Source organism: Nyctibius grandis, chromosome Z (genome assembly GCF_013368605.1).
Source record: "Nyctibius grandis isolate bNycGra1 chromosome Z, bNycGra1.pri, whole genome shotgun sequence".
Classification (NCBI taxonomy): domain Eukaryota; kingdom Metazoa; phylum Chordata; class Aves; order Nyctibiiformes; family Nyctibiidae; genus Nyctibius; species Nyctibius grandis.
In genome coordinates, this window is record NC_090695.1 from 20,956,990 (window position 1) to 20,981,761 (window position 24,772).

At 35.6% G+C, this 24,772-nt stretch overlaps 1 protein-coding gene across 3 annotated transcripts in view; it reads left to right on the forward strand.

The window, feature by feature from the left end:
* IPO11 (importin 11) overlaps window positions 1-24,772 on the forward strand; it is a 104,668-nt gene that overhangs the window by 22,990 nt on the left and 56,906 nt on the right. For all 3 annotated transcript variants that reach the window (XM_068423596.1, XM_068423597.1, XM_068423598.1), the window contains exons 8-22: window positions 4,428-4,560; window positions 5,509-5,567; window positions 6,441-6,489; window positions 8,197-8,267; window positions 9,664-9,856; window positions 11,076-11,228; window positions 11,495-11,538; window positions 12,437-12,527; window positions 13,994-14,041; window positions 14,659-14,764; window positions 18,415-18,541; window positions 19,640-19,673; window positions 19,856-19,896; window positions 21,002-21,118; window positions 22,468-22,581. In XM_068423596.1, the coding sequence (XP_068279697.1) occupies window positions 4,428-4,560; window positions 5,509-5,567; window positions 6,441-6,489; window positions 8,197-8,267; window positions 9,664-9,856; window positions 11,076-11,228; window positions 11,495-11,538; window positions 12,437-12,527; window positions 13,994-14,041; window positions 14,659-14,764; window positions 18,415-18,541; window positions 19,640-19,673; window positions 19,856-19,896; window positions 21,002-21,118; window positions 22,468-22,581 (1,380 nt within the window). The remainder of the gene's footprint in view (window positions 1-4,427; window positions 4,561-5,508; window positions 5,568-6,440; window positions 6,490-8,196; window positions 8,268-9,663; window positions 9,857-11,075; window positions 11,229-11,494; window positions 11,539-12,436; window positions 12,528-13,993; window positions 14,042-14,658; window positions 14,765-18,414; window positions 18,542-19,639; window positions 19,674-19,855; window positions 19,897-21,001; window positions 21,119-22,467; window positions 22,582-24,772) is intronic.

Below are 24,772 nucleotides of genomic sequence, written 5' to 3' on the forward strand. Positions count from 1 at the left end.
GCATGTGAACCACATATTGTACGTGCTTGCCACTTCTCGTGGTTAGCTGGCAGTCCATTAATGCCACGTATGTTGACTTCAATGTCTGCCTTTGAAACAGCAGTGCTCGTTGGTGGGTATACGTACAGTATGAAATTACTGGGAGTCAGTTTCTAGGTGAAATGTTTTTGAGTTATTTACTTTTGCATGCAGCTTAAGTGTTATTGTAAAAACGTGTGTTAAGAAGCAGAACTTCATCTACAGAGCAGTGTCTACATCTCAGCCTTATGCTATCATAGTATACAGCAGATCATATTATATATGAATTTGCAGTGGTTTTGGGAGAGTGCTCTGGATTCATAATTCAATATAGTATGTTAAAAATAATGGATTTTAGGCTTCCATACCACAATACTTTTTGGCTTTTATTGTCAGTGGGAATGTGTTTGGGCTTTTTCTACATGAACTGCTTTCTCCAAGTTAATGGAAAGGCAAGATATGAATGCAAATGCCAAATCTTGTCTCTTGCAGCTTACGTTCTCCATTGTAAGAATCCACTGATTAGAACACAGATTTATGTTTGGCCGTAGGCTGTTGCCTCTCCAGTCCCATTTGGAGTTAGGCAGTGGTGTAGTACAGTTAAGTGAATTTAGTGAGTTAAACATCCTTTCCAAACATATTACATTTGAATTTTCAAAATTTTATTTTATCCCTCTATTTTAAGCAAAAGATTGTAGTGCAGATAATGAAGACTGTTTCTGAAGGTTTACCTATTTATCTGTGTAGAAAAAATTTTCTGGCTGTGTAATCATTAAGGTGAAATTTTAATCATCAAGAGCCTGAGGAACTGAAGGCTGGCTCTTGTAATAGGTCAGGACTGAAACGATGATATGTTGCTATGAGGTGTGTGTAGAGGAACAGTGTTTTCTCTCTCTGCCATGTCTAGGTATGGATGAATGTAATCTCTATATAGGAAATATCTGTTTATATTTTGAAACCTATTAAGCCATTACACGTGATCTGGATAATTGAACAATACAGGTTTTGGTATATTCACAGATATTAATTCCAAAGCAATAAAGAGCGAGCAAGATAATGACTTCTTTTCTAGAGCTGTCCTAAATCAAGATGTTGCTTATACAGCCTGGTTTTGCAGCTGAAAATATGGTTAATGCTCAAGGTTATAGCAAAAAAATCAAAATCCAATCCCAAAGGCCCACCTTCATAAAATAGCCAAATCCATACCATCTCAGTAGAGGGACAGAAAGGAATTTATAGGTCTTAAGGTACAGTATTTGTTGTTAATGTTGTCATGTCCAGCAGTACCTTTGCTGTATTTCCACTTTCTTACCAGGTTCAAAAAGAGCTCCGTTACTTTCAGTCGTTTTTACGTTTCCAAGAAACTCATTGTTTGTATGAACCTTCTTCCTTGTGGAATGCCATTCTTCCAGCATGGTATTTTCATTGTATATTCTTTTGTTTGTAGAGTGAGACAACTTCAGACATGCAAAGAAAAGGCTTATAACAGTTTCTTTCAGATTTGTGAGGCAATTCTTGTCAAAAATATCATTGGAATTTCTTTTTAACAGGCATATTCTTTAAGCAGGCTTTTTATGCTTAAGTGTTATTTTTTAACTTGTAGATATGTTCAGTATCGAAAGTTCCTCTATCATCCAATTTGACATGAATGAAAATTTTCATTTTCATAAGAAAGGTTTTTTGACTATCCAAGTCACATGCCACACAGCTGTGTTGGAAACACTGTGTATGTTCAGTTTTTTGAACACTGGCACTTGGCACTATAGGATTCACATTTAAGGATTCATTTTTTTAATAATGAGCAACTTTGAAGTCTGCTGCTTTTGTCTCCTGGTAAAGGGAATTCATATCTGTTGGGTGGCATGTGACTTGGATAGTCAAAAAACCTTTCTTATGAAACATAGCCATTTGAAGCTAAAAATTTTAAAACCTTAGGTAACAGATTGCAAACTTCCTTGATACTTTCAGATGAGTAGTTACAGCTTCAACATGTTTTTTGTACAGCTTTGGAAACACTTGATACATTCTACATGCAATAAGGTACTTGAAGATTACAAGGTCATGCTTTCAGATAAGGCATTCCTTATTGAACTCTGTGACCTGAGTTTTAAAAAGAAAAATGTTAGATGATATACAGATGGTGATACACTAACTTGTAAACACAGCTTGCTTGTAACTTCATCTTTCTGGTGAATACTGTGGTTACGATTGTAACTACATTAAGGATCTTCAAGGTAGAATTGACTGCTTTAGTACAAATAGAAAAATGTAGTATCAGACTATATAGCATCAGTGATACGTTTATAAACACCTGTTTTCTTTTGAGCCTATATTTTTCTGGACGTAGTTTATTAAATGAGGATGGTGGCTCTGAGAAGTAAAACTAGTGAGTTTTATTTTTTTATCTAATCAAAATGTACTATGACATTTAGGAAGAAATTGATTGTATATGTTAAAAACTGTGATATTTGTATTTTTTTAGTAATAGGGATGTAGCACATATTGGAGAAGTGTTACCATGAGTTTACTGCAAATCAGTGAAAATAGCAGTTACAGTTTTTTCCCCTCATTCATTTGACATTAAGCTTTTGAGTGTTCCTCTTCCTTCTTGGCCCTGGTTTTGAAAGAAGCTGTTATGTTTTTACAGTTTATCTGAAAAACTTTCTTTTCTGAAACTGAAGTTCTACACAACTTCTGTCTTAAACTAGAAGCACTTTCCTTTACAGTCATACCATAAAGTACAAGAAGGTTTTGGGTACCTTCTCTGCTACTGGATGCACACCATTCAGTTTTGTCTCCCTGTTCAACTTCAGTAAGGGTTTTTATGATTGTTCTGATTTCTTTGCTGCTTTGGAGATTGCCGAATCTTTGAAATGTGGTCTTAAATAGAAATCTTGAATAGGAATCCTTATGATCATTGGCAGCCTCTGAAATCTAACATTGAAACAGGTTTGCCATCTTTGTTTTTACTGTTACTATTCATCATGAACAGTTCTCATTTATGAAGATATTTCATATTTATTCCTTAGCTTGGCTATCTTTTTGCCACTACCGGCACACTTTGCCAGTTTTACTGACTAGAGGTATTTAAGGCAGCCTAGCCCCATGACTAGGTCATTAGGTCCTGCAGTAATACAAATTATAGTTGCTAGTGGAATGACTTCAGATGTAAAAGTGTGGTGGGTCCTTCTAATGGACACTGTGTATATTTGTGGTTCTGTCCCCCCCCAGTTTTTAATAAAGCAATTAATTGTTTTAAATTTTCTTAGTATTAAGGTACGCTGATCTGATGACAAACAAATGAGTTTATCGAGAGCATATTCTACTAGTAGGACTATTATTGCTGCTTTGAATTGGGTAGGGGTTTTATTTTTTTTGGGTTTTTTTGTTTGTGTTTTTTTTAATCTGAGTTGTTAATTGCTTGCTATTATGGTTACTATTTGTGTATTCTATTTAAAAAGGACAGCCCCCCCAATACCCAAAGTCAACCTCCAAAACATGAGTAGATTGAAACTATTGATAATTATTCAATGATGTGTTTTTACAACTCCATGAACACATGATTGAATAATTACCAAGTTTCTATTGTCTCACCTTTACTTAGTCAAAGGAACCAAGTAAACAGGTCATATGTGCTTTTAATTCCATTGATGTAACATGTAGCAGACTAAGTGCAGTTTTTTCTTTAACTATGAAGCTGTCAAGTACTGCCATAACTGAATGAGAAATTCTTTATCTTCTCTTTATACTTCAGATATCTTTATCAGGTAAGCACTGTTTGGAAACTGTAACGTGAATTAAGTTTGAGATTTGTTCGGTGCTAGCTGATTAGAAACTAGTTGTCATTCTATATTTTAAAAATAATTTGAGGCAAAAAGTCAGGGTTTGCAGCTATTGACAAAATAAAGTTAGTTTCAGTGTAGGCATTGTTCAATATTATTTTTGTTAGAGATAGGCATGTAACTGCTAACTGTGTCCTAGAGTAAGCTGGTTCAGATATTAACTATGCTGTAGTCTTGTGGGAGAGGAGGCGATGAGGAGAACTGATAGTTTTTTGAAACTTCATGCCATATTATAGACCTGTGGCTGTATTTATTGAAAATCAGATAAGAAAGGAGTCCTGAACACTTACCTGTAAAGCAGTAGAGTCACAGACCAAGTAGTCAGGGGAGCAAGTGGGTCTATCATAACATCTTCAAATTAAGACAAGATATTTTCCTGGAAAACACCTTTGGATCAGTATAACTCAGTACAACAAAGAAGCAAGTGAAATACTGTGGCCTGTGATGTACAAGAAGATGGATTAAATAATTTTGTGGTCTAGACTGGCCTTTAAAATTTAGGAATTTATTATGCTATAGCCAAATTCAGGAAATCAAATGTATTGTTGGTCTTTCTTCCTTGTGCAGCTTGCATCAGGTATTTACAGCTTTGTGTGTTCCTTGTGGAATCATCATACTGATACATTCCTACAGCAAGTTTGTACAGGGGATGAAGCTGCAGCCATGAATTCGCTAGAGAGAACCTTATTGTCACTGAAAGGTAATAATATAGAATGATATTAAATATAAGGAATCAAATAAGTTTCTTCACAGTAAATGATTAAGACTTCTTTGGTAAAGAGTTAGCGTTCTCTAACAAAGCCATGCCCACTGGGAAAACCAGTAATCTTGGTTTATTTTACCTGTACCTTTTGCACGGCAGAAGGAGGATTGTTCGCACGGAAGGAGGAGAAGGTACTCGTTTCTCGGTTTGTACCATTCTGATACATATTTTGTAAGAAGTCCAAGTCCAGGAGGTGGGAAAGTGGAGGGCATAACAGGACGCTTTTTTACGTGTGTTGTAATTTAGGCTTGTATCTGTCTTTAGGCTCTTAACTGAGGAAGATGAGCTATGAATTCTATTGCGTTAAGTTCACCTTGTGTTTAGTGACGAGGTAGCCTTAACAGTCAGCTTAGATTTTAGGTTAGTGCTCAAGTACTTACCAGTGGGATGAATACATATCCTTACTCTGCTTTGCTGCTTTGAAGACTTGAGATGTTTGTGTGCAGTGCTTGCAATGTAGCTGATACCAGTCTTGAATTGTTTCAGAAGGTGCAGCATGCAGCTTCTCTGGGTTACTGGCAATGATAAAGCTGATAAAATTCATAAGATGGCTTATGGGCCCTGCTTGACTGTACTTGGTCCTTTTCCTTCTGCAGAACCTTTCAGAGTTTGAAAACTTACAGCTTTTGCAGAACTCTTCTTAATTCAGTAATTCCAGGAGTTCTCTTCATTATTTTACACATAATGTACTGAATTTTAAAGTAATTTCAACAAGATTAGATTCATGTTAGGTATGGTTGAGGAATCCAAAGGCCCAAAATTAAATGTATTTTTTTAATATGGAGAATTGGAAGAAAGACACAGCAACTGTAGCTGTAATCATGTTCTGAAATCTGTTGAAACAAGGGCTAAGAAATATCTACACAAGTAACTTTTTTTTCCTAGTTCTTCGTAAACTGACAGTCCATGGCTTTGTAGAACCTCACTGGAGTGTGGAGGTGATGGTAAGTGAGATATGTCTGCTATTAGTTCTAGATCAGAAATCTTTTGTGATGATTTCAGGTGGTGTTAGAGCTACGTTTAAAAATCGTTGAAAGGCACGCATTTATGTTGCGTAAAGGAAGATCAAGCAGCACGCTCTCAAAATTGTCCTCCTATCAGTGAAGAACTATCAGATCCTAGATAGATCCTAAACTCTGTGACACCAATGGCATGATGTTTAGAAAAAGAAAAGGTACTCCTTCCAATTTACATGTCATGTAATAGTGACACCCCTGTTGCCTACTGAAAGATGTCTTACATGTACTCTTCCCCATCATCTGAAGAGGATGTTTTCATTTAATGGTAAATGTAATGGCATATTTGTCCTATCAAATTCTATTGTTAGAATTTGTGTGATTGAGATGAAGACTGTGGTATGCAACCCATCTGGCGGGGGGTGGGGCAGGAAGGAAAGAAGAAAGAAACCCAAGCATTTTTCTTAACCCCAAACACTACCTGCTTTACTGGAGGGATTGGGTACCTGCGACATACATCCTAAACTAGGAAGCTGAGAGAAAGAAAGAACTGGATAAGCAGATTGTAAAGCATATATCTATATTCACCTGTACGACCTTCTATTAGAGATACTATGCTGTTTGTGTGGTACTAATAACGTCAATTTGGATCTACTGTGCAGTCTGCTAGCTAGCTGATTATTTGGTTCATGAGGAAATTGTTTGTCCAAGACAATCAATTAGCTCAGTTAAAAGAGGTAAGGTGATGTCTGAGGCAAAAACACATCTGAACTGACTTCAGTTTGATGCAGCTTTCTTCTCATAATACAGTGCAAAATAAGCTTCATCTTTAAAAGACACATGTACTTTTATATGTTTCAGGGTTTTCTACATGCAGTGTTTGAACGGCTAAAACAGTTTCTGGAGTGTAGTAAGTATCTGGATATTTTTTGTTGGTTGTTAAATATTAGAAGCTGGATGAAAACGTAATACAGTTCAGTGCATCATCAATAATCATTTAAGTGCAAGGTGTTTTTTATAAGTGCAAAGCTATTACTTTAAATGCTTCTGAATCTGTCAGAAAAGAGTTCAGTAAAAATGTCCTTCTATGTCAACAGACTAAAATCCCACCAAAATTATATTTGGTGTGATAATGCCAATGAAAAAAGAAAATTGAAAGCCATGGATTGACAAAGTATCCATATTAAAATATGTAGATACTGCTAAAACACAGATCATCAGTTTTCTTCTTTAGGAGAGTTTTGTTTTTTCTTTTTCCTTGAGTTTCCCATATGTTTTGTCAAGTGTCAAATGGGAAATAAAGACCACATTCAGCTGTATGTACTTTATAACTGGAAGAGTAGTAGTCTGAGACAGGCAACCACAGGTTAACACAGTCAACAGAAATATAAAGTGTAATTGGCAGGTGTTTGTGCTTTTGCAGGGAACTTACCTGAAACAAGCAAAAACGAGATGTTCGGCAGTGTTGCATATGAACTCACTCCTCTTTTCTTGCTTCTAGACTTGTAGTAGACCTGGTGCAAGCCATTCATTCAATTAAAGCCTGTCAGGTCATTCTTCTAGGATTCAACAACCCTTTTTTGGAGAATAGATGTCTAAACTGAATAGAAAGACTTTTCTTTAATATAAATCAAGGTACTTGGCTCAGGAACCTGTACTTAGGTGAGAGGGGCTGATTTAGACTCTGAGCCTCATTTCCAGAAAAGATGGAAACTGCCACTGTGTTCAATGCCAAAATAAAATATCTTTTTGCTCTTCTAAAATGAGGCTCCTCATCTATATGCCTCATCTATATTCCCCTTCTACTGTACTATAGTCATGCTTTTTCTGGCCCTTCTTTAATTTTGGCAAGATACTTGTCTAGCTTTAGTAGACTGAATTGAAGGCCATCCCATCCTGAAGCTTGGTGGTTATCGTAGTCCCTAGAACATGAGGGCTGTGAGGTTTGAATGTCCTAAGATAAGAACTGAGCTGAAGCTTCGCATTTCCACTTTTCTGATCGTTAAGATGTTTTGCAAAAGCAGGCACAGCTGCCTTACAAGATTAGTGTTTACATTTATTATATTATGGTTTTTGCCTTTATGCCTTCATTATGGCTCTTTTTATTTTTCTCTTTTTTTTTTTTTAATAAAAGCTTTATCTGTTGTTTGTAAGTTCAGAATGTTTTCCAGTGTCCATAATAAATTATTTTTTAAGGTGGGGTTTCTAGAAAAGCACATAGTAATATATAATAAGGATATGCATAGCTTTAATAAAAGGGCATTTTCATCTTTTCAATGCTTTTTTACTTCTTGTCTATGCTAGCATTTGCTTGCATTGTTTTAACTGTCTTATCATTGAGTTGTCTCTAATGATGTCCCAAATGTTTTGCTCTGATCAGTTACAGTGAATGTCACTGCAGCTGAGAGAAATAGTTAAAGATATTTTTTTTTTTCCACAGTACTTGTTACCTTGAATTTGACTTCAGATTTAGTAGAACTTTTTTCTGGCTGCCGTAATCCCTGAACTACAGATAAAACGAGTTGTTCTTTAGTGTTAATTTTTTAAAACTTAGCTATCCAGAAAGAAAAGGAAAGTCTGAAAAAATGATAGTTGTTAAATATATCTGATTTACCAGGTAGAAGTATAAGAGCAGAAAATGTATGCAGAGATCGTCTAGAAAAGACTATAATTCTGTTCACTAAAGTGGTAAGTACATTCTCCATTCAGTTACTGAATAGTTTACTGTTCTGGAGGAGCAGTCCCCATTCAGATATGTATGTACCCTAAAGCCAATAGGTTTCAGATCTTTTAAAGAAATGGAAGGTACTGCAACCTAAAACTTCTTTGTTATGAAATATATTTTTGAATTTTTTTTAAAGAAGAAGGTGTTTACTCATGCTGGCATAAGTTGCAGGAGTGAAGAGTACATTTCCTTAGCTCAAACAAAATTAAACGCATTCCGTAAGTAAATTATTTAGCTAGAATTTTGCTCAAAAAAGAACTCGGGAAGTTTGCTAAAACATTGGTATTAGCATTGATGGGTAAAGAAGAGAGAAACTTTTCATCCTGCCTTTTGTAAGTAGTTAAGATTGCTATTTCTAGGGCCATGTTAGTTCTATTGAACAACTGGCCACTTTTAGTTTATTGAATGAAAATTAACAGAAAACTTTCTCACCCTCTGTGACTTTTGTGTTATATCATACATTTGGAGTTGTCAGCTAATTCTGTGTAACCATTAATTGCATATATTATCAGAAGGTAATTTTAGTGTTGTCACTTGCTCTATTCTTAAAAGGTATAAAACCTACAGAATTCCCATTGTTTTCAGATTCTATTTGGGGCCATGAATCTAACTTAAATATTCAGCCTAGTTATCAGAAGTGGGAGGCACCTGACAGCTTCACCAAAATTGAACTGAAGGTGCTCTGACCCAATGTTTTTAGTCTTTGTCATAGTACTTCTTACTTAGAACTAACAAGCGAAGTATGTGAGGAGTGTACATATTTTTTCACAGAACTGAAGAGAAAAGACACTTTATTAATATATAATCTACCACGTGTAGAAATTAAGATGCAAGAACTTAGGCTTATGCATTTTTGCAGTAGTAGAGGAGATTAAAGGAATTGAGCAGTGCATTCTAGACCACTAGCTGGAAAAGCTAAGCTGAAGGAGCAAGTGCTTGTACTGCAGTGGAGGGGGGAGAAAAAAGAATAAAAATTTATTTCCCTCATGCCTCTTTTACTTACAGTAATTCTAACAGTGATGAATTATCTGCTAAAATGTTCAGGGTTTTAAGTGTGGCTGTTAAGTTTTATATACTGGATTGCTAGCAAGCTGGTCTAGTTGAAAGTGGGTATTGTTCCTTAAACTTAGAAAAAGGTAATTTTAAACAAGAGTCAAGAACTTCAGGGCAAAATAATGCTTCATTAACCATTGATACTGATCTCTTCCTAATTTCCTGTCTGTGTTCAGTTTTCTTTTCTCTAATTTTATATGAATTGGCACTTGTTTTTGATAACTGGTTTATGAAAGCATTTAATAAAACTTGCACAAAAAGTCACTTGATTTCTCTTTCTTGCTCTTCTACTTCCTTAATTTTTAGCTCTTGGACTTCCTGGATCAGCATCCTTTTTCATTCACCCCTTTGATTCAGAGGTCATTGGAGTTTGCTGTAAGCTATGTTTTCACAGAGGCTGGTGAAGGAGTTGTATTTGAGCGGTTTATTGTACAGTGCATGAATCTCATTAAGATGATTGTAAAAAATTACGCTTACAAGCCATCCAAAAATATTGAAGGTACTGCTGCTATCTACTAAAAACATTTTTTATGTCTTGAGAAACATTTTGCTAGTTGTTCCCAACAGTAAAACTCCTTTGAGACATACTTTTGAAGCACGTGATGTTTTAATAGTTAGTAATGTATGCTTCTGTCTCTATATTGATAATTCTTATTTTGATGGTTAAAGTATTAACATATGTAGACATTGACTTGCTAAAGTAATTTTAAATACACAAGGAGCATAAATATCTATCTTTGTTGATTGTTTTACTTTTCATTGAACTAATTTGAAAAAGTATTGAGGTATGGGATTTGGTTTATTTTCATCAAATGGTTTGATGCATCTTTCCCTTGAGACGTGTTTGATAAAATGGGGTATTTGCTGTAATTAACTAATACCAGTACTCTGATGTACAGAAACACAGTGAATTTGACATGCAGTTGAATATGAAGTAATCTATATGTTTGGCTTTGTAGGACTGTGTTTCATTCTGAGTCTTCATGCAGTGCTGCATGTACGGATAATGAAAAACAGAATTGAACTATATTAAAAAAAAAAAAAAAAACCAAACAAAAAACATCTTTCCTCATTAGTTTGGTGTGCATCAGCAGGATTACACAAACCCAGCATTTAAAATTATTCAAAATATTGATGTATTTCAGTGTTATTACATAATTTTGTAATGCATAAGAATGTCTTAAATCTACTAATAATTAACAGAAATCTGTACTTCCAAAAGTTCACAGTTGTGTTTGAGTTTTTGAAATAGAAATGTGATCACTTAAGACAAGAAGAATATATAGCACATGCTCATCAAAGCTATAGCACTTTTTGAGAACTGAATGTTAAAAAAAAATAAAAGAGATAATTTAGTTTTCTCTAATTTCTGACTGACATATAGTGTTTGTGTTGGTTTTATAGCATACAGTATTTGGTTTTATTCAGTAGCTGAAAAGCATTATAAATACTTTGTGAAGCCCTGATGACCCTTCAGTCTAATTGTGCTGTTAGAGAACTCTCTTAAAAGTAGATTAATCTGGAAGTTGAACTTGCTTAAAAAAAGTACCACCCAAAATTCTGTTATGAAAGTCTGCCATGAAAATGTATTTTTTCTTTTTTTTTTCTTCTGAGGGTAAGAATTTCTTATCTATTGATTGCTATTTAATTTTGCTAGACTACTGTTCAATCATTAAGACACTTAATTGTAATTTGGAATTTTCTATGTTTTATTTCAGACAGCAGTCCTGAAACTCTTGAAGCACATAAGATAAAGACAGCGTTTTTCACATACCCAACACTGATGGAAATGTGTAGGAGATTAGTCACTCACTATTTCCTGCTGACAAAGGAAGAATTAACCATGTGGGAAGAGGACCCAGAAGGCTTCAGTAAGAAACGTGTTTTATAGATGGTTGCAGTTTATTTAGAAATTGGTATAAGAGTTTCATATCCACATTGCCTCAACAAATTGCTTACTGCAGTATTGGCTGTTTTATTTTCTGCAGTCTTGTTACATGGACAAATATTCCCTCTAGAGATTGTTTTCATAGCAAGAGATGTCTCAGTAGTCTATGATACCCACATATCTAAATACTAAACTTTATTTGAACCAAAGTTGAAATAATACTTTTTCCTTTTCTTTGTGAATTAATAGCTGTAGAAGAGACAGGAGGAGATTCTTGGAAGTACAGTCTCAGAGTAAGTGTTTCACTTTGAAAGAAAAACATTCGACATTTCTGGATGCATTTCTTGATAGCCTTGTAACCAAGAGAGATGATATTTGGTAGAAAGGATAAGCTTATGGTTTTCAAAAAAAATCTTTATTTAAAGAAATATCATTAGAATTAGTATAAATTAACTTTGTTCCTTTATCAATGTTCAAACATGCTGAAATACACTGGAAACTATGCACTTCATATTTTGGAGGGAGGGAAAAGGAGTTTGCTTCGTCATTTGTGTTGTGTAGTATCTGATGGTGATTAAACCCAGTAGAATTTGTCCCTTCTTTAAACAGGTAACTGATATTATCACTTATGACTTTGTTAGTAGACATGATGAATGAAGAAAGTTTCAGATGCATCTACATTAACATTTTAGTTTAGATCAAAAGTATGCTGTTGTAGCGAATCTCCCAATTATCACTGCTGTGGTTTGCTCTACAGAGAGATCTCGAAGTTTATTTGCTGGGTTACTTTCATTTTAAACTAAAAAACCCAACCCTGTGCATCTAGTGTGTTCCAAGTGCAAATGGGTATTCAGTCTAGATGACTCAACTAGAGCTAGTTCAAAAAGAAACTGTGACATACCTATAGCGTGGTCACTGGCTCCACAGCACCAGCTGTTTCACTGCACAGACCCATTGTTGTTCTACCGCAGAACTGGCTGATATACATACAGGCATAACTCCTGCTGGAGTTAAGCATACTGTATAGTAGGAGGAGTGATATTTCATATAATACTCATTTTGCTACAGTGTATTGCATTTTAAATGATGACCTTTGGTATGAGGTATTCAGCACTTAAAATTTTAGCATAAAATGTATTTTAGTTGCCTTTATTTAGACAGATTCTGAAACAGATGTTTTATTTTTTTCAGCCATGCACAGAAGTTCTTTTTATTGATATTTTCCATGAATATAATCAGACTCTTACCCCTGTTCTTTTAGAAATGGTTCACAGTCTACAAGGTAAGTTCTTTAAAAAATAAAGGAACTGTAAAATGTAGAGTTCTTTACATTTGCTCTTGTCAACTGTTAAACTGTGTGGTATCTAATTTTATATAGTGCATTCACTCTGTATTTTTGAACGGACATGTTAATACTTTAAAATTATTTCTAAACCTACCATAAGGAAAATGCAATGTGTATCTAGGAGGAGAAAATCCGAAGGGTTCTCTGCTTTTTGTTGTAACTATTTTAGGTGACTGACAAAGATTGGGGCATTTCTACTTGCATGAGGTTTCAGGCTTTCTTGAGAATGGTTGACAAGCTTAATAAATTCTGTAGCTTGTTTTTTATGGGAACTTCCTGTTCAAATGTTGCAAGACAGTTTATGGTAATTCTGCCATGTGTCTGCAAAAATCCTGGGGGAAAAAAAAAACAAAACACTTAAAAGAAAAAGGTCAAGTTACGCTGTCATTTTTGAGAGTCTAGAGGACTTTCCAAATCTGAAGAATCGGCTTTAAAAATTCAGTGTTTTTCTACATGAAGACTGAAGTCGTCATAGACTGAGGAGTGATTCTTTCCATGCTATGATTTTTCACCTCTAAACTAAGTTTTATTGTGGCTGTGAAAGATAATGAGTGGTAGCTGCCGCTTTGTATTCCCTGTCACTTCAGCTTAGGTTGTTTCCCCAGGTTGTATCTTACCTGGCTTACAATATTTTATATTTGAACTTATCAGAATAGATCAGCACATTCTATTAAATCGAAATAAATACTCATTTTCTGAGGGTGGTTTCTGACTTCACAGAATGTCTTAATAAAATACTTTCATGTACGTAAGTTTCAGGATGGCTTGTTATGCTGTGATACTGAGAATGGTAAAAGGTTCCTTACAACAGGGTTGACAGTTATTTTCTTTTCCAAGAATTTAGGAAGTTAATACTTCCATGCTAAAAGGTACATGTACACTTTTTTTTTTTTTGCTCCTGAAGCCCCAAGTAGCCATTTCTGAATGTTTTCAACTTGAGAGTTACTGCTGAAGTACTAGATGGTATTAAGTATTCATTAATTCTTAAGATTTTGGGAGATCTCTACTTAGACATTGTAAGTACACATGCACACATGTATAAAGTATATAGGAACTAGGTCTAGGACTCTTGTTGGAAATAGGACTACGTGGTCAACAGTCTTCAGCAATTTGCAGGTTTTGAGTCTGTTCGTTTAAAATACATACTTCTGACTTGCATGTTGCTGTTAAAAATGTTCAGCTCCAAAGGAGTCAGTCAAAAATACAGTATGAAGGCAGAGATTTGATTTTAGTATATTCACTGAAGAAAGTACCGAAACTGAGATAATTGAACTTGTGAATAAAACAAAAATAGTGAAGCAGTCTTAATTCACAGCGTACTTATTTAAAGTGTATAAGTGCAAAGTTGCTTGCGTTCTTTGTTATAGTTATGCTTTTTTCTTTATTTTAACTTCGTCTTGTAGGGCCTACCAACATGGAAGATACCAATGCTATACTCATGAAAGATGCTGGTAAATTGAGTTTTACTTTACCTTTGAAGTAACAGAACTGCTTTTGTGTATGTGCTTGACTTCTTAAAAATTACATGAAGAATTTAAAAGATTTTTTTTTTTAAAGCATTTGGAAAGTAGGACCTAAATCCTGTTTCTCCTTTCAGTTGATGTTAGCCTTCACTTTCTGAAATGCTTATGTAAAAATACAGTGCTTTTTTTTTGTGAAACAAACCCTTAGACAACCTCCCTTACTGTCCTGTCCTTTCCTCTCTGCAAATAAATGAGCTATAGTGCTTCCATGGACATACTCTATCCATTTTACAAGTAAGGAGATTTTTATCTAAGACCTCTGATGAAACCATTCTTGATATTAGAATAAGATCTTCATTGTTCCTATGGCTTTTAAATATTTTCAAGAGTCTGAATTTTTTCTGTACCTTTCTAAAATTTCCTCCAGAGTTCCCTTCACCATGATCTAATAATATCTTTTTTCAGAAAGATATTCTTTAGTTTTGTTTTCTTTATTATGTTCAGGTTATCAAAAATATTTTATAAAACTTAAATTAGTCTCATTGTTTAGTATTAAAAATCAAACATTTAAGCAAACAATAAGCATAACTATTGTTTTTCCCCAGTGTATAATGCGGTTGGACTGGCTGCTTATGAACTATTTGATAGTGTGGATTTTGATCAGTGGTTTAAAAATCAACTATTAGCAGAACTACAGGTTTCTCATAACAGGTAAACACCTTGGTTTGTTGTGTCTTCTTCACTTAAATATGAACTATTGATACAAATGGGATAAGATATAATGTCTAATAATTGCAGACTTGAAAAATATTCAATATTTAAACATATCCACTAAATGAGCAGAGGTATTAAACACATACAGATAACTGATACAGTCACAGAAGTGACTGTGTTCCTCATAAGTTTCTGTTTATGTTCAAATTACTGTTTGGTGGATACTTCCAGGGTTCTCTAAAAATTTTATCAGTCTGTCCTCTTGCATGTATTTGAGTTGACTAAACTTTCTCAGGACAACCACCTTTGCTAATTTAAAGAAAGATATTTAGGCCTTCTGAGACCCCAGAGCCGTTTAGGCAGCAAAGTCCAGCTGAAATCTGTGGAAATAATCTCTGTGAAACCAAAATAGTGATTTGTTCTTCTGTACTAGTTTAAATACAAGCCCTCTGTAGCACTCTTCAGTTAATTTTGCCAGCAATAAAGTGGGGAAGTAAGGATTTGGGTTGTGTTGTGAAGTGTGAATGATTGCAAACTGGTTCTACATAAAGAGTATTATCTAGGCCATCTGCTGTGGTTTTTCCTTCTTGAAGGTCCCTTTCACTTGGATGGCCTCCACATGAGTACGTTTTTGTTTGTTTGTTTGTTTAGCAGATATCATAGGGTATTTTGAAAGACAGGTTTTGGCATCTCAGTACAGACTGAGATGTCCATCTCTACAACTGACCGGAAGACAGCGTTCCTCCCTGTTCCTCAAACTGTTAACTCTTCCCTCAGGGGAAGGACAGTGACTGCTATTGTATGCACTCATCTTCATCACGTGAGTTCCAAATCACCATTTGACTCTGAATAATTATGTCCTATTTTTCTCATCAGAGTCATTAGCAATGACCCTAGTGTCCTTTCAAAAACTTTACTAATTTTTTCTTCTACATTTACAATTCATCTTACCAGACCTAATTGTTATCTCAAATATAAACTAATTTGTTTGCTAATACACTTAGCAGCTACTATAAATTGTAAATTGCTTTCCAGCTAGCCAGCTATTTTATTTCTAAATGCCAGTTACAAACTCTGTCTTTACAAATACAGTTCAGTTTCCTGTAGAGTGGAAGATCCTGCTAAACTTACAAATATTAAAAGCTTCTTTTCCTTACAATATACTTCTTAAAAAATGAGTTATTTATTTTGGGATGTATAACCTTACTTCAGAGTCACAGAATAATTGACACAGTTGTTTACCTGGTGTATCCTAATGTTTTTATTCTTTTTCTCATCACTCTTTTTTTTTTTTTTGTATGATCTCAGCTTCACCTTGCATCTACCACTGGCCAAGTACTCTAATGGTTAGTCTAAATGTCAAAAGAGCAGGAAAAAAAGAGAAATCTTGTATGTGTGGTTGATCCCTTGTTGTTGAGACGCACCAGCACTGATCTCTGAATGAAGCTGCCATGGTATTTGTAGCAACATGCTGGCTTTGGCATCTTTATGTTACCCACCCATATAGCATAAGTAAAACTGACAAAAGTCTTCTACAGTTCATATAGTTGTATTTACAGTAGGGAAGACACCTGATCTAACCATTTGGTTGGCATTTGTGATATCGCAGGATGAAATTCCTGTGGGGACAGAAGCTTGCAGTAGAAGTCATCCAGAAGTTTGAAGCCTTGTTTGCTTGAACTGCTTCTACTGCCAGCGCCATTGTAGACCACCATGGCAATAAGGGAGATGTTGTTGATAGTGATAGTCATTGTCTGTTGATAGTGAGGCTCTCAGCTGTGACCATAGCAGTAGGAGAAATATGGGATTAATGAATAAAATATTCTTAAAGATTTTTAGAAAAATTGCATTGCCAAATTGATCACTTGCCGTAATATTTAGTTTTGTATGGATTAAGGAGAAACTTTTCTGTAATATGAGAATAGTTTACTGAATACAATGTTTTTTGCAATAATTCAATCTTAAAACAACTTTCCTGCTGGAAGTATCAGTGTGACACTTAGTACTTTGACGTCAAGTAAGATAGTTTTGACTTGAATATCTGCATGCTGTCCAGACTGCTTAAAGCTACTGTCCTGTGAGTATTGCAACAGAAGCTGCCTTATTTTGGAATATGGCCACTTTTCCCATGTGAGCTTTAGGTCTAGCAGGCTCAATCTGCTCATACTTAGTGTGTGCTTTTAGTGTAAAAGCTAATGATGTCCTAAGAGGTGAGCTTCTCCCAGAAGTAGTGAATGTAGAAAAGGTAGGAACTCAAAAATGAGCACCTATGAGCAGAAGAATTTCTAGGAACTTAAGTCCTTTAGAAAAAAAAAACAAACAAAAAAAACAACAAACCCAAACAAAACCCAAACACACACATCCCACACACACCCCACCCCCAAAACTCAAAAGCATGCTATCTTTCTCTCTCTCCAAGAGAGAGAGAAAGAATATAAAGATGCAGGTAGGGTGTGTGGATAGTACAACAGATATCACCAGAGCTGAAAATCCTTGCTGTCAGCAGACAGTTATGTACGTATATTATGTCAGCTTCTCGAATAAATAGATGGATGTGTTAGTAAGGCAATGTCTTGTGTAAGTCATGCTTCAGCATGGGTTGTTCATGCTTCACTGCCACTCAATAAATCTCAAGCAATGCTGGAATGTTAATTCCTCATTAGCTTTGTGTTCCAGTCTAATGAACTACTGTACACATGCTACTTCCACAACTTTCATGTTCTCTGAAGGTGTGCTTTATTAATTATCTCATGTTTATAGGAATGTTTGATAAATCACATTTATTACATGTAAAGAAGCCTCAATAACTTCAGTTTAGATTGCTGTCTTGATGGCTTACAAGGCAGAAGTTCATAAAATGAGAAATACATTTAGGATAACAAGAAAAAATAATTTGTTAGTTAAAATTATGTGAACAGGGCTCATCTTCCCTAACTTTACATTTCTGCAAGTTAAATATTTAAACCTGAGCTACTCTTCCAGATCAGCTTTTATAATCAGTGGAGAAAAATAGCAGTCCTATGGAATGCTTTTCTCAATCATTGTGTTAGGCAATCCCAGCTCATTGTTATTCTGGTTCTTACTTCTTCAAGCTGTTTGATTTGCACCTTTGTTGCTGCAGTGGTGCAAGATTAGGTAATGTCAGTTCTTCTTGAGAATAGTTTTAGACTGATGACATGAAATACTCTGACAGTTGCTGTAATGCAGTACTTAGGTTTGCATTTTTAAATAGTATCTGACATAAAAGTTTGAGCATAAAAGGAATGTCAAGGAAATTGCTGGGAAGTATGGTGAAAGCAATAGATGCCATGATGGCAGTAATAAATGTAAGATTTCTTTTTAGTTTAGTTTATTGGTGTGCTGTGTGCAGAATAAACTGTATCTGTATCTCTAGTGAGACCTTTAAGATTCAGTCATTTAGGGCAAAAGTTATCTTTTTCAGACTAACTTGGTGTTTCCTGGGCCTTTTAATGAAGAATTTTGGTGAAAAAGATTTCTGCACTGAAGTTCTAAAGTTGGCCTTGACAAACTAACTCTTTGAATAATTGTTTTGGGGAATAACATTTTCCTACTTTTTCATCAAAGTATTCTAGAACAGCAAGTATAACGAGCTAATGAGTACAATTTTTCCCCCCCTGCTTTTAAAGATATAAACCAATACGCCGACGAGTAATTTGGCTGATTGGACAGTGGATTTCTGTAAAATTCAAAGCAGACTTGAGACCTATGTTATATGAGGCAATTCGTAACTTGCTTCAAGACCAGGACTTAGTGGTAAGTATAAAAAAGTAATGTTTTGGATTACACATTTGTTCTGCTAACACAGGCGAAACACAAGTCCATACCTTGTGTAAACTTGATTGAGAATTTCGTAACATCACACCTTAAAGTCTGTTGTGTCTTGCAAGAGATAATCTGTTGGGAAGTTGTGGGGTGTTTAATTGTGGAGATATTGAACAGTAAGGTCAAAGACATGAAGTGAGCCCTTAAGATGTTCACTAGATGATGACTATGGCAATAGCAATAGTCTTGTTTTTCTAAGAAAGTTGTGAAGTGTCTTGAGAAATAATTTATGAACAATTGAATGCTTTGTGTAGATGAAACAAGGTTATTCTGTGACTAGTCCCTGCAGTATACAGTGTTATCTAAGCACCAACATAGTTATCTGCTAGCAGAATATGATAAATGGGTTTGGTTGCTAAGCTGAGTACAATTCTGTGGTTTTAAGCTACAATTTCAGTTTACCAGTAGGTGACGTTGAGTTGAGAAGCTGGTTTTGTGATTGTTTCTTTCGTTTTTATTTTTAAACAAACAGACCTAGCAGCCAACAAATAAATAAACCTAGATAGTTTGTTGGTTAAATATTAGTAATTGTCAGTCATAACTGTTATTTCTGTGATTCCAACCAGGATTCTGTGTCAATGTTGTGACTGTTTTCACTTAATGCTTTCTGAGCATCTGATCATCTGCCAGGGAAGAACAGGCTAACTTGTTGAGTTTATTTGGTTCTGTGCTTTTTGTGTGACAGCAGCCATGAGATAATCCCAGGTTAAACTTTTCTATTGCAAGCGTTTTTATCACAGGCTAGAGATCTTCTTGTTTAATTCTTTCTTGACCTTCATGAAAGTTTTGCCTGAGTAGTTTCTCCAGGTGGTACCAGTTTAGCAATGCGAAGTACACTGCAAAGGATACTAAAATGAAGGAAAATGAAAATGTTTGAGTTGAACTAACTACATTTCTTAGAGGATGACAGAAGACACAGAATGATTCAATTGCCAAAAGAGCAACTGATTTGATATTGTCAGATATTATGTTGCTAATCAAAATGTTTAATGGATGTATGCATGATGCTTCTTGACTTTTGTCTTTCAGGTCCGTATTGAGACAGCTACGACACTGAAGTTAAATATCCTTTTATTGGCAAAGATGTTTGATTAGCTCTTATTTCAGAGTTACTGAAAAATAAACAATTTTAAACTTACTACCAATTTCTTCACATTATAATTTTTGTGCATCCATGGAATATTTGCTTATTTGAGTCTTGTATCCATCTACAATCTCTGTTATTTTTCCTTAATGCTTGTTTACCTGTAGATGACTTTGAGTTCAGAACTGACCAGTTCTTACCGGTAAGAGCATTTATATGGGCAAATTCTGATGAGCAGATGGAACCATAGAGGAAAGCAGGAAAAAAATATTTTCCAATTTCATTTTAAACCAGGAAAAAAAAATTCCAATTGAGTTTTAAACCACACTATTTAGTAATCACTGTGTGTATGTATTTTTTTTTTTAGTCTTCATAGGCCAAAACATGTAAAGACTCATACTGCTGCTATTAAGATTGCTAATGTGCAATGTGCAGATAGACAATTGAAAACCTTTTAGTATTATGGCTATTACAACTTCCTAGCATTGTGTTTAGTACTATATATACTATGTGTTATCAGATGCTAAATGTCTTCATGCTAAGACAGTATGAATGATGTCTTTAAGAAACATCTCCACACCAATGTGACTTTCCAGTACGCCTGTTTCACACAGGACATTCCAACCTGCTGTTTCACACAAATATTAAATATAAATGTGTGATTAAAATAGTGCCTTAAAAACATAGACTTTCTTGGTTGCCTGTATTTGTGTTCTTTAAAGTGGTCATTACTGTTGTCGTTAAGTAAACAATGAAATGTTGGCTATAAATAGGCAAAGATCTATTTTGATCACTCATATTTAGTAGGTGCTTCTTCTCATTTGATTATGACTTCTGTATTAAATGCAACTCTTTTGAGAACAAACAAAACAAAAATGCAGAGTGCATCTACATTGTAAACATTGGAATTAAGATGTCTTTTTCAGTTCAATATATAAATTTTATCTACTGACCCAAAAGCTGGAAGACCATACCTTTGACTCTAACAAAGACAGCGTTCAGCTTTATAGTATTTTATCTGTGAAGTCATGTTTGTACTTACCAAAACATGAAAATGATGTATCTTCAAACTGATCACTTTTGTTATGTGAGAGCATATCTGAATATTTTTATCTTGTTTAGGCAGTGATTAGCTAGTGTGCATTTTTCCAAATGAAAGAGTAACTCTTACACACTTTGTAGGTGTCTTTCAAAGTTCATAGGTGTCTTAGAGTTGTAAACATACAGGAATATCACCAGCTCGTGTCACCGATTGTATTTTTGATGGTCTAATCTGTAGTTGTTTGTTTGTTGTTTTTTTTTTTTAGTATCTGGAATCCATGTTTACATTGCTCTTTCAGCTGCTTCAGGAAGTAACTCAATGTGACACCAAAATGCATGTTCTTCACGTTCTGTCTTGTGTGATTGAAAGAGTTAATATGCAGGTATTTTTTTTATAAATTTCAGTGTTACCTTTGTACTAAGAACACCGAGGAGGACTTGATGTTTTTGGCTTATACAAAAATAGGAGAAAGATGTCATCAATTAATGGACTGGTTATTGTTATGGTAGATGTCTGTATTGTTTGCATGACTTGGCTCTCTTTTCAGTTCTCATTTATCTTTTGTGGAAGATGTTCTTGCTCAGTTCCTACTACTTTTCTTTATTTACTATGCATTTTTTATATTGACTCATCTTTTAGAGTACAGAAAGACTTTCACTGCTTATCTTACTGTATTTCTTGCAATTTTCTTTTTTTTTAATTGTAATTTATTCTAATTGTCTCATATCTGAATTAGTATTTTATTAACTCTTACATATTAAAAGAGACATTTTGGGGGACAAAATGCTTCACACTCCTAGGGACAGTGCAGTTAAATTTGTAATGTCTCATTGGCACTGATATGGGTCCCGATTGCCTATACAGCCCTCTCTCAACTGCATGAAAAATTTCAAGTTCACATTATGAATTTTCGGAACTTCCTTCTTAGTGTTAAAGTGTATTCTTCAGTGTATACGTAAAGAAATTGAAGATGTTTTTGCAAAATTAAAAAATGAATTGTTGACTGCTTTTGTCTCAGGTCTTATTTGCAGTATTACTGTATTAAGGACAGAGATAATGCATGGTTTTGGGCTTATCTCCTCTTTCTACAAGTAATCCTGTCTGAGAGCCAAATGAAGCTTTCTTAATGGTCCCCTGTAGGAAAAGTCAACAAGACAGCAGATTTTCCTGCATTTTAGATCAGCTAGAGAAGCAGCAGAAAAAACAAGATGAGAAAGAACCTGTGGGTCTGTTTAGGTGAATTCCTAAATAAATATGTTAGAAGACAAATAGATTAATCTTTTACTATTGTAGAGCATAATAGAAAAAAATTTAGGTTGGGACAAACCTCTGGAAACTATGCAGTCCAACCCCTGCTAAAAGCATGAGTAACTTCAGACGTTATTCAGTGTTGTTTTGTGTTTTGTTTTTTTGTTTGTTTTTTTTTTTTTTTTTTTTTTACTGGGACCGTTTCTGGTCTTCTTAAAAGATGCCGTTATTTAGGCACTTTGCCATGCACAAGTGTTACCATAAGTAATATCTTCTTCTCAAACCACTGTGCACTCAGAAGTTACTTCAGTCACAGAGTATGGACTGTGGTGTTTTAGGAAGAGGAAGGAGGAGTAAATTAAAGCAAGCTCTGTATTTTTATTGTGTCAAAAGCAGCTCCTACATATTTCAGAAATTATGCTTGGGATGAATTAATGACCTTGTTTCACACACTAAGAAACAAATTTGTGTTCTGAACTTCAGATACGACCATATGTAGGATGTTTGGTTCAGTATTTACCACTCCTTTGGAAACAGAGTGAGGAGCACAATATGCTACGATGTGCCATTCTAACCACCCTAATCCATCTTGTCCAGGTAAGGGGTCGTTGTCAGTATCTCCTACAGTTCTTTCTCAGACATGCCTACATATTCATTGTGTGTGTGTGTATATATATATATAGGTAAAATTAAGGTGTATTTTGGTTTTGTAGGCTATTTCTAAATGCTTTTCAGTCTTACAATAAAAACATGGTTCTCTGATAGTGGAGGTAAATATGCTAATGTTAAGCACTTAATAATTTTGTTTTCAGGGGCTTGCTCAGTAAAAGCAGTTATTTAGGCAGACTTGCTTGTGTTCTGGAGGGTTTTGTCTTTGTAATCTTGGAATTGAACCTCCTTTAGTGACTTTATAGTCTATGTGAAAGAGCTTGTCCTGGCTTTCCTGTATCTCCCAGCTGGCATTCTGAGTGTTCGTCTCTTCTTAACAGTCATTGCTTGTGGTTCAGATTTGGTTCTGCAGTGTAAGCACATCTGTTTCCCCATTGCTTTGCATTTAGCTCAAAGGGATGTGGAATTTCTATTTTGGTTGCAAACTTTCTGTGAAGATGAGCCATTTTTAAATCATAAACCAAGATATGGGCCACCACAACAAGTTTCACTTTGCCAGTTCTTTACATTTGCATTTCAATTCAGGTTAGCGTCAAATGTTTTTTGTTTAAATCATAACTGTTAGGTTTAATGTCCCTCAAGGATGTTGTTGGCATTAACTAATTGTGGGTCATCTTCTTTATATAGAGTTACAACCCTTTTATTGTTACCATTTTTACCATTACCTTTCTACTGCATAACGTCTGATACCTATTATGTCCTTTTGCAGTGATTTCTGCAACATTTTTATATAGCATATGAGAAAAAATACTTTATTTCATCCCTTCTTAAATCTCCTAGCTTTCCTGACATTCTGTTCTGTTTTGTTCATGTTATATGAAACAAAGATAATAGCAGCTCTGAGCTGCCTGCTTTGTTATGTAATCGGTTTGTATCACGTCCTGTTATTTGTATTTCGATCTCTTTGATTTTTTTTTCTTCTTTTGAGAATTTATCTGTGCTCATAATTTTCTTTTTAGCTATTCTTGAATATTTTCTCTTTTTAATGTCAGTTTTAAAATGGAATGGTCAGAAATGTTAAAACATCTGTGAGCCAGGGACTACTATCACCTTACCTTTTTTCCTGACTATGGCTTCTGCGGCACAGCTGCAAAGCCAGGTTGAAAGGCTTCAAGCCGAAGTAGAAAGGCTTAGGAGCATTCGGAAGGCTGAAATGGAGATAGACTGGTGGAGCCAGGCTCTGCCTTCCCTGCAACAAAAAAAAATGGGAGCACCTGCCGGAGAGCTCCCAGGATCGAGGGACCCCTGTACTCTGCCCCTCTCAGGTGGAAAACAATAACCTAGAGGAGAGGAGTGAGTGGAGGCAAGTCTATGGCCGTGGCAAAAGGCGAGTGCCCTCCTTGCCTACCTTGCCTCCACAGGTGCCTCTGAGAAATAGATATGAAGCCCTAGTGGAATACAGCCGGTCCAATGGGGATGTGGTGGAGAGGCAACCTATATCAGAGGTCCCACCACAGTCAGAAAAACCTGACAAGCGTATAGCTACCTCCTCCACAAGGAGGAAGAGAAAAGTTTTAGTGGTTGGAGACTCCTTCCTAAAGGGATCTGAGGGCCCAATATGCAGAGCTGACCCCCATCACAGGGAGGTCTGCAGCCTGCCTGGAGCCCAAATCGGGGATATCACCAGGCAACTCCCCAACCTGGTGAAGGCCACAGACTACTACCCCCTGCTGATCTTCCAGACAGGTGGGGAAGAAGCTGCATCCCGTAGTCTGAGGGGGATGAAGAAAGACTACAAGGCCCTAGGACGGTTGGTGAAAGAGTCTGGGGCACAAGTTGTTTTCTCCTCCCTCCTTCCATTTTCAGGTGATGACGTGGGATGGAATAGTAGGATTCTCTCTATTAATGCCTGGCTACGAGACTGGTGCTACAGGCAGGGCTTTGGGTTCTTTGATAATGGCTGGTTTTATAAGACACCAGGCGTGACAGTGATACATGGGAAAGGCTTATGTTGTAGGGGCAAAAGGGTTCTGGGACAGGAATTAGCAGGGCTCATTCGGAGAGCTTTAAACTAGATTCGAAGGGGGATGGGGTAGTAGCTGGGCTTGCACCACTGGGGCAACGCTCTAGTGTTGAGGTAGACCAGGAGGCCTCCCATCCCCCTGGGGTGAAATCGGTG